Raw genomic sequence first — 10,846 nt, forward strand, 5'->3', positions numbered from 1 at the left:
TTTATTTTAATTATAAATGATTTTTCGCAAAAAATCCTTTTACCACAATATGGATTTGACTTTTGTTTAATTTTTAATGCAAGAAACTTATTTTCGAATAAAATGTTGATTATCTAGTTATGTGCTGCTATCCTTCAATTAATACAAAAGTTGAAATTGCAGTTGCAGTTCCTTTAACGATATCAGTGAATAAATTCAAGCCTGATGTCTGCATCAGCACAGATGTACATTTTTGAGGAAACTGGTGTGACACGTTGGCTAAAATAATGTATTTTTTTATTTAATTTATGAATCTTAAAAATTGAACGCAATACTTATTCAAACTAGTTAATAAAGTTAAAAATTCCCAAGAAGTCTAGACCTGAAGACTTTCAAGATATGACTGCAAAAATGTATTAGTCTATTCTTATTTTTTCTCATAATATTCGAAGAATTAATTAAAATTACTGTTAAAAATGTAATTTTTCACGAACCTAATTTAACCAACAGTTATAAAATGAGTTACCTCAACATCTTGATTACAAACGAAAGAGCTTATACAAAACCTACATTACTCTATAAACAAGCATAATTTTAAGAAACAATCACACATTCTTAATTGTAATAAAGCCAACCATATAAGCCCTTCTTTTCATATGAATAGTTCAATTTGGTGAAAATAAAAAAATTATGTTTTTATACTAGGCGGTTGCGTTGCCGGCCATCTTGCTTCAAAACCGCGCCGCCGCTGATTCGAATTCAGAGCCGTCGGCGCGGCGGCGTATCGGTGCGCCGACATAATCTTAAGTATATTTGAATGGTACCGAATTTCTTCCCATCGGGTGATCCGGTGGCCTTGGATTGTTTGCGCAAATTCCGGCGACCAATTAGAAGTTAAAGTAAACGAATTTAAATAAATATATTATGATGGAAAGTGATCTTTTGGTCTGACATATTTTTATATTTGCAAGCTGTATGTCAACAAAAATACTAAACCAGACCGTCACGCCGCCGCTTGATGTACAAAATTGCAAATTATTTTCTTTAGAGCTTTAATTTCTATACCTTCATCCCACACAAATCCAAGTCCGGACGAAATCCTGAATTTTATTATTTCACAAATTCGAAATAATTAAAATTTTTTTTTCAATAGTAGGTAAGTTGGCGCACACTTAGTTACAAAAAAACTATAATAGTTAAGCTCATAAAAATCATTCTACGTCGCCTGAATACTTGCATAATATATAATTGATAAAAAAATTCACAATGAATCGCTTTTATAATACTTTATCTTTGAAGTCATGATTATGAAAAATATTTCCACGAAATAAATGAGCCATTTATGCGAAACATGTTTAATTAATGAACAATCCATGGAAAAACTATGCAAATCTCATTTCAGTTTATGTACTGGTTTGAGATGTTCATTACAGTCATGCGTTACCTCTAAATTATCTTTAAATTAAAATAACTTATTATTATTGAACTATGTAATTTGACTGAAAGTTATGAAATCAATTAATTATTGATATCTTGCGAACCGAAGTAGCGGGTAACTTGAGGCAGATGCAGTACTTTAGAAAAACTATCATTAACCTACTTTACATATTTTTTATTTAAAAAAAAAAAAAAACCCTTCTTTCACTTACTACAACCGCTGTATGAAACTACCCAAAGCAAATTTTTCTATTATTTATGGTTATATATTTATCTTTTAAATTCACTTCGTCTGTTATGTACGCCAACGTAACCTTCTCTCCTCTATAGTAACTAAATATCGGCCAAAAAACTAAACTACTACTCATTTAACAAAATCCAGACAAACAAAAATTACTTACTGGGAGGGAAATATTGTCATGGAAATCAGGCATATGATGATCCAGTTCCTGTTTAATTGGAGCTTGCGGTTGAGACGAAGGAGATATAGGTCGACTGCCATCCTCTATATCACCTCCTATAGTGTTATTTAACTTTGGAATCACCGTAGGACTTGATTTGTAACTACATTGTGAAGATGCCTGAAAAAAACAAGAAAAAATACTTACGCAATTCTATATTATTTTTAATTTCGCACTACAACTATTTTCACATCTTTTATTCTGAAAATTCTCAAATAAATCGATTACTTTGCTAAATTAAACTAAACTCCTGTTGTTGTAATATCTAGCTAAATGAATGTAATGGAGAGATGCTCAGGTTGGCAGGTTCAAGGAACGTTGGAAAATGAGGTCAAGGTTACGAAGAGAAAACGCAAATACTAGAAACAAACTGTTAATATCTAGCAGGCAAAAATAAATAATTTTGTTGAAAAAAATACGATAAAATTGAAACTTGTTGTATACAAAATGTTAAACTGTCAGATTTGGTATCCTAAAGTACAGAAATATATTCATAAATCATTTTCACTACTTTTTATGGTAAGGGCAAGTAATCATGTATAATTTAATGTTAATTTAAATCAATAAAACCATCGAAACCTAATGAAAATAATTTTCCAATTTATAAGCAGCTACCAATTTTTTAAACTACTCTTATACTTTTTCATTTGTTTTAACTTTAAACACTGCAATACCTTTCATAACTAAAGATCATGCAATAGTCTATAATTTAAAAAAAGAAAAACTAAAGCTCTGTCGTGTAAAACTAGGAAATATCGTTTGCAGCAACGAATGTATTATGACACACATTTCCTGCTTATATATTGTCGTGTACATTGTTGGTGTAAATTATGCATGTGTTTTACTTGGCAACAAAAAAGTATTTTAGAAAATTGAAGTTTACACTCATTGCTTGAAATTAAAAACTTAGACGAAAGGTAATTTATTTACGTCTTTTGAATAGTTCTATAATTTAATTATAAATAAATTAATAATTTTAATGTAAGTCACAGTGTAAGAGTTCAATTCTTATAAATATGATTCAATAACAATGCGAGGTAAAAGTAAAAAATGGAAGTTAAAAACCCAACGAAAAAAAATCCTTTGTTAAAAACGACATGACAAATTTTCTATATGTTACGTACTTTCCATGAGAATAAAAAGTTTATTATGCGCTATAAATGTTCCAAAATTAACAGAAGTAAAAGAGACCTTGGCTGAGATGACGTATTTCATTGTTATATATTCACATTTGTCAATACAGCTGTTTTCATTATTTAGGAAATCGAATAAATTTTTGTTTGAAATGTGGAAAAACCTAATAAAAGCATTGTTTTTAAATGGAAGGGTTTACAGAAATACAAATAATATGAAATATGAATAAAGAATAGCTATAAACACCAGGTCAAAAAAATATTCATTTTAAAAAAATTGATAATTTAATGCTAGCTTTGGCGCAAAAATTCTCTGTTTAACTTGTAAGACAAAAAGAAGTAAAAGATCATAGATAAAGGAACTCGTTCTTCCTTGCCGTTGCATAATATTTTTTAAAAAACCACTGTACAGCTATATTACTGGTGACATGTGATTTGTTTCCCTTTACAACATAAAATAAAGAACTGAATTGTAAATGTTAAACGTTTTGCTTTAGTTTGAAAATTTCAGATTGTGATATTTGTAATATTAAGAATTACGTAAGCGGTTAAATTTAAAAGTATCAGAAATAATTCTAAATAAAATTCAGCTTTTAAAAATAGACTGCAAGAAAGTTATTTTGCTTAAGGTGCAAATTAATAAAGTAGTTTTCATAAAACTGTTGATGTACGCTTTTAAAGATAAAGTTGCTTTGAAAACATAATTAATGAGAGATTTCACGAAATCTGTGAAACAGTTTCATCTTTTATTTCGGCTATGGATTTTAAATTAGTGACCACCTCTTACAAAATGCACCACAAGGATGAGAAAGTTTTCAAAGTTCAAAGGACACTGGGCAGAATATCTTGTCCCTGACTATGCAGGAAAATTTGTGATCCTATTATGAAAAATATATTATATACTTGCTTCTAAAATTAAGAAAAAAAAATAAACCAACTTTGAGAAAAAAAAACTTTAAACAAGTACTTCTTTGACTAAGAAATTATTCTTTACGCTCTCTAGAACAGATTGTTACTCGAGGATTCAAGCTAAAATTCTAGTTTCAAGTCAGTTAATATTTAAGTGTTATCTTTTTCTTATATTGCCCATGAGAATATTTATCAATGGCAATTAAATGCACAAAACTGTATCAACAAAGCTGTTTGTCGTATATAAATATCAATATAAAAATTCAATTTAAAACCCAGACGATAAAATTAACTTACAAAAACTAAAAAAAAGTTTTTTTAATGCCTTGAAAGATTAATTGCATTATATATAATAAAATTCAGTTGAACTGCTTAAACAATGGTTTAAAACGTATTTTTTTAATTCGCAATGCCATCATTTTTAACAAAAGATATTATTTAATTTTGCCTTCTAGTGACTATATTTAGTGTCAGCTGATCCGAGTTTACACTCGGAACATGGAAAGTTCTAGATTTCGCTTACATTTTGCAGGCGGTTGTTTCTGTTTAAAAAATTCTCGAGTATTACAAAATTCTGAAGTTGGATTTCGACTCTTTAGATTAGAGCAAAAATAATTTATGAAATAAAAACGTTTTTCGCATAATTTTCAAATGCAGAATAATTTTTTGATTTTTTTTTAAGATACTTCAACATTTGGGTTATTTATATTTATATGAATATTTATATGTTTCTTAATTTAAATGCAGCACAATTGAAAAAGTTCACATTTACAACAATAACAACTTCAACGTACAAATTGTACACTTTTAAACAATTGTTTTAGGGTGGATTATGAAAAATTATGAACACCGGAACTCTGAGAAAGTGAAAAAATTTAAGGTTTAAAGTTTATATTAAAAAGTTTTAAATATTATTGAATACGTCAGATAAAAGGAATTGACAGTTTAAATTTTTTAATCGAAACCCAAAAACTAAATAATTACAATTTTTTAATTGCTCAAAATTCAACATTTCCAAGTCAAAGCATTACAAATTGCATAATTGTATGTGATATCATTTATCAAATGACATTGAAAGTAATTGGATAAGCTTTTGTACCCTGTGTCATAAATGTTTTCAATTTTGAGGGGTTACATTTTAGGGTTTACATCTAAGGAATAAATTTAAAAATAAAAACGGAAGCCGTTTGTCAAAAAGAGGTCTCAGTGGGTTATGGTTAAAATGAAACTAAATATGCAAAAAGGGGTTTACTGAATTCTGCAATAAAAAGTGAAAAACTCGGGAATTGACTACAAGGTATGACAAATTAGAGGTTAAAATATAACTTTCGATAAAAATAGGCTAAGTCTCAGCAAAAAGCTGTAAATTTGTTGAACTACGATGAAGGACAACTATTTTATGAAATTAAAAAATACATTGAATCAGCACGCCCTTCACCAAAGAAAATACCATGAAAACAAACAAAAAATTCCGACAAACATCAATCGAAAAAGAAATTACTAAGTTAAAAAGATAGATAAAAAGTATTCAGCAATACAAGAAACTACGATTAATTTGCCGAAAAGACACATAGAATATGCATCGTGAAAAAGATACCTGAGAAGAAAACTTGGTTACATCCACTTTCCTCTGTAAGGAATGTTTGTTTTGAATGAATTTAGTACATAGGCCCCTTTTCGACAAATGGCTTCTGTAAATTCATTCCACTTGCAGCAAATTTAGAAAAAATTGTTAAATTATGAAAACATTACGAAAAAAGAAGCGACTCGCTGCGATATTTTACTTTTTTTACACCAAAATTTCATTAATGTTTTAAAGTAGGGGAAAAAATGTAGAAAATATGGTAACACAAACATTTTGTGAAACTTGAATATTATTTATGAATGTAGGAGTATTTTAGATACCAATCTAGTTAAAAGTTCAATAAAATTAAAATTTCGGCACTTTAAAAATGACATGAAGTAAATATTGTTTTTTTGGAGTGGTTATACCCGTCATTTTTTTTTGGCTTGATCAGAATTTAATTTATTGGTGCAGCTAACAAGAGAAATAATATTTACTTAGTTGGTCAAGCCAATTGGAAAACATGCCTTTTCCTTGACGTTTAAAAGATGAAATTATTTCTTTGTCTTCCTATATACCATGTTTTTGTCAACTTTAGACTTCTAACCTCTATTTTGCAACGGGACAAGGATGAAGGAATAGTAAGTAACAGTGAGCGTACAGAGAAATAAGGATAAATGAAGAAAAAGTATGAAAAAAATGATTGCAAGATTTTTTTACCTGAGAATCTGACAAGAACCGTTCACTGGGTGGTCCAGTGAGGGATACGTCGTAGTTGCCAGAGACCTTTCGTTTCCTCTTTTCAGGATGAGCCTGAAGATTTGGGGAGTCGGTGTGCCTGACACCGGTCTGAGCTTCTGGCTCTGGCGAGGGACTTTTTTCTTCGGATTTGTTATTTACACTATTATCTGTGAGACCTCTGATCTGTAACGCTTCTGCGGTCTTAAGGAACATTGGCAGCAGATGCTGACTCACGTTAACCTCGCCTTTATACATAAAATGTAGTAACGCCTTCATCTCCGTGTCGTTGACATCCTTGAGGAATATGATGGGGTGAGGGTGTATGTTTTGGAGGAAAATATTTTCGAAGTACGGACTGCATGCGGAGAGTATTGTCTGGTGCGCCTTGAAGGTCTCGCCGACACAGGCCAGGGTAACGTCACAGAGTGCTTCACGCGCCAGTAACGAGCTTAGGACGTCGGTGAGGTTGGCCGGATGATTGTTCCACCGGAGGCAATACTGCTGATCCATCTTGTCTATCTCCAATCCCGACCCTACAACCAAACTGTCTGTCCTGAAGGATTCGCAACGTATCCCAGCCACCGTGATAATGATGCTCTTGGCTAACCCTTAAACCTTTTAAAAATTAAACCCTATACAAAAACACTCTTTTAATCTCGACATGCACTCTCTACCACGAGGGTGTCCCACCTCAAACTCTATCACGATTCTAGACCCACACTACGTCCTCCGCGATTCTGCAAATGTGCCACATTGCAGTATAACTGTAAAACCCTTCAGGGTTCACGGGCTGCTACTACACGTGTCAAAAACATTTTTTCGCATAACCTCGGCAAGCTCCACGAGACGTCGCGAGAATTTTGCATGTGATAAGCCCCCGAAGCAATCCCTGACGAGGTTAGAACTACAAATTGCGTCGCAGCAAGCACCACCCACGTATGCGCGAAAACCCAAATTTCGTGGAAAATGTTTTCGGCAACGTCAATATTCGCGAGGCTTGGGCGCCATTGTCGAGTGGAGCGAGCTACGAGAACACGAGCCTTCCTTCCTCACAAAACTACTATACTCATGCCAGCCCGATAAGCGAGACGCCTAAACCTCCTTTCCGTTTACGCTTTACTTTATTCTAGTCTCATTTTCCGCGAAGACACCCTCTCCACATTCACTAACATCCACTGCTCACTGTTTGTTTATACTCAAAATATTACTCACCTTTTGCAAACTTTTTGCCATTACAATTCAACGCCACTCGTCCCTTAACGTCCACTACCATGCGAACTGCGAATGCCTACGGCCTTATTTTTAAAATACTTTTGACCTTCGTGCATCTGCCGTAGCAAGACGCATGAAGGGCGCCCAAATTCAAATCTCGTAACTCTCACGTCGCGCGTATTCGACCTCAATATTATTTCCTGAATTAATTCGTCTCGGAATTGCAATAACGACAACAGCTTATTGTTATTGTACAATATTACATGAGAGCCGATTAGAGAATCTAGTATATTTCATCGCTAAAAGTAAGGTTATGATGAGAAGGAACATAACCTCACTTTCCCTTGGTTGCCTGCTTCGTTGCCTTCGTTTGGATTCCCACTGTGGTTTCGACGCGGTTTGTCTGCCACGTTCTCACGTTGCGATGATATGATGCGTCTGCGTCGATTCCGAGTGTTTAGGAGGACGCATGTACGTTTTGCACATAAAATTAACCACCATCATCGTGCAATATCAAAACAAACCTTCGTTTTCAATTTTGCAGGATGAAAATTTCCTTCTGCTTGCGATAGGTTAGGAACTAAACAAAGCCAGGTATGGCAGTTTTCTTTATTATTTATGGGAGTTTTTTCAAAGTCAATGAGATGTTCGAAACTGTTATTTTTATCTTTTAGCATATTTTTTGCAAACGACACATGACTCGAGTCGTCCAAGGTGCAGAAATCAATGCAGCTGCACTTATCGATCACACGGACTTGCAAAATTACAGGAAATATGACTTCTCTGGTCGCTAATTGTTTCCCCCATAAACAATATATTCCGTTGCAATGCATGCTGCCCAATCAACGTGAAAGCTTCTTCATTCCGCGTGATTCAAACATCACATAGGTGGCAGGATAAATAATCATGGACGCTCTATTTATTGCAGTAGTCTAGCCATTTTTTGAAATTATCCGCGAGCATTTCGTGATATCGTGTTCACTTGCAAAACGAGATTTAATATCCACATAGTCAAACAACTAGTAATAAGACGGTTTAATCGATTTTACTCGCAAATTATGTTATATGTTTGCCAGAACTTGTATTTTTAGGAATATGCAGGAAAACTGATACGGCAGTTCTCAAAAAAGAAAAAAAGAAAGAACTTTACGATGAAAATCATTTAAAAATACAATCATATTGAATTTTAGGAGGTGTCTGCTTTTATTTTAAGGTACTTTTAAATGGAAATTAATTAGTGAAAATGTCATAATATACTTTTTTCATCAAGCTTATTTTTAATATTTCTAATTGAACTTTATTTTAATCGCAAATGATGAGAAAGATATGTTCAGTACAGTTTCTAGAAAATTTTGAATTATATTAAAACGTAAATAAAAATCTGCTTAAAATAACCTCTATTTAAAATTTTGTTTCTTCTTCAGATGCTTCAGACAAAAGAGTTCAAAAATTACGAATTACGTGTTAAAATTCAAAATGATGTATAAAATTACACAAAAATAATTATTATAATTCACTTGCAAACAAATATGACTAATATCTCGGTTCGAACGCATGTTTGCTGACAGCAAATATTTTTCATGATACTTCTACAGTAATTGAAGCTAAAAAATATTGTAATTTTGTTTACATTACGTCGCCCTAAAGTTATAGTACGCAATGTCCCTCAGCTATCAAACTGAGAAAATAAGGTTCAAATTTCAATCATAATATACTCTACAAAAACGTTGTCAAATATCGAAATGAATTTATCGGTAAAAAATAATGAATGTATTTTAGCTGATGTGTAAAGTTGGTTTTGAACATAGTGTAGTATAAGATTGAAAAAATTCATTTTTCGTCAGAATTATAGTACGCCATGTCCACAAAATATTCAGAAATAAACTATTTTTTAATTAATGTTTTGAGTTAAAAGTTTAACATTATGATATTTTGCATTATTCCGTTGCATTACATACTTGAATTAAATGAGTTACTCACAAATTATTGACGTTTGAGAAATATTCCGATGGTTCCTTTTAAATATATTTAGGAAAATTGTTATTTCGAAAATTAAAATTGGGTTGCCTATATAAAATATTCACAACGAAGTTGGCATTTTTTCACTTATAGCTATGCAAAAAACTACATGGCGTAATATAATTCTAACTTTTAATTAACGTCACTTTTTAAATTAATAATCGTAACAGCTGAGAAAATGAATTTCCGGGAAAAGTTTATTAAAAAAAAAATTGTTTAACCCTTACCGAGCCTGAAAATAATAATAGTTCGAAAATTTCAAGAAGTGGACATGGCATAGTATAATTGTAGGTCGACGATTATATATTAAGTTTTTCAAACAATAGGGTAAGCGGTTTACGAGATTGCCATTCTATTGCAAACTGAAATTTCGAAAATTTAAGTTAGACGTAAAAAAATTTTTATCATGTAGTTTTAATAATAAATGTGTATTAATTTTAAGATAAAATGGCGATTTAAAAAGTTCACTTTTCCGTTTTTATGTGTTTTTACGAATTTAATTGAGATACAATTTGTTTATTAATCATTAATGCATGAATATTATAGAGAAAAGTTTTTTTTTTAATTCACTTTTGTATTTTTAATTCAATAATGTTTTACGATGATACTCTTATTCAAGTTTTACATTACTTTTCGGTATATCAATTAAAGATTCACATTGATATCAAAGACTGTTTGAGAATTTATATCGATTCTCCTTCTCAAAATTAAAATAAAAAGCAATGCGACCTATATTAGAATATGTATAATTTAGTAGTACTAGATTCACCTTCGTAATATCTACAAAAAATTAACTAGAATAGTTAAGGTTAAATGTTAAAGTTCTCAAAAATTCTATGCAAAACTGGATAAAAGTTGAACGTAGAAATATTGAGCAAAAAATATATTATTTTTAATAACTAACTTATAGTATCATTAGTTCAAATTGTTTTACCATCATTCGCAGTGCCCCATTCTTATTATTTATTAACGAATGTTCCGTATTAAAATTTAAAGTTTTAATGAAAAAACAAATTAAAATTGTAATTGACTTTATTTATTTGATCGCATCGACACTCAAACAAATATGCTTTTTTTAAATGTTAGGACCGTTTCCAAAAAGTTACTTATATAAATAGTGGCATATCATAACAATCTAAGTCGCATGAATCGAATTTTTCAGGTAAGTAACAACTTCTCCAAAAGCACATTTAGAATTTCCCTAGTGATAAGTATGTAAATGTTTGCTTTAATTTTTTTATAATTAATACTCCGCAGACCCCATGATATTTCAATAAATATTTTCATAAATAAAAAAGTATGAATCAGTTACAAATTATTAGATAAGTGGATATGAGTACGCACAAATTTTAACTACCTTAAATATTAACTTTAGAAAAATACCAAGAGTG

General features: G+C 31.2%; 1 protein-coding gene and 1 long non-coding RNA gene across 11 annotated transcripts in view; one reads left to right on the forward strand and one right to left on the reverse strand.

Moving 5' to 3' along the window:
* LOC117172175 (sex determination protein fruitless) overlaps positions 1 to 7,768 on the reverse strand; it is a 43,746-nt gene extending 35,978 nt beyond the window's left edge. For 2 of the 10 annotated variants that reach the window (XM_033360004.1, XM_033360000.1), the window contains exons 1-3: positions 7,437 to 7,766; positions 6,204 to 6,832; positions 1,818 to 1,997 (exon numbers count right to left, since the gene is read on the reverse strand). In XM_033360004.1, coding sequence (XP_033215895.1) covers positions 1,818 to 1,997; positions 6,204 to 6,832; positions 7,437 to 7,497 — 870 coding nt within the window. In that variant the 5' untranslated portion in view covers positions 7,498 to 7,766. Of the gene's footprint in view, positions 1 to 1,817; positions 1,998 to 6,203; positions 6,840 to 7,436 lie in introns of all 10 variants that reach the window. The other 8 variants (XM_033360008.1, XM_033360009.1, XM_033360007.1 and 5 more) reach the window with 7 other exon arrangements.
* On the forward strand, positions 7,667 to 8,557 carry LOC117172177. Its single transcript, XR_004466975.1, has 2 exons — positions 7,667 to 8,030; positions 8,111 to 8,557. It is a non-coding gene; the product is annotated as an uncharacterized LOC117172177 (long non-coding RNA).
* Positions 8,558 to 10,846: the final 2,289 nt, after the last annotated feature.

This window comes from Belonocnema kinseyi, chromosome 4 (genome assembly GCF_010883055.1).
Source record: "Belonocnema kinseyi isolate 2016_QV_RU_SX_M_011 chromosome 4, B_treatae_v1, whole genome shotgun sequence".
NCBI classification, from domain to species: Eukaryota; Metazoa; Arthropoda; class Insecta; order Hymenoptera; family Cynipidae; genus Belonocnema; species Belonocnema kinseyi.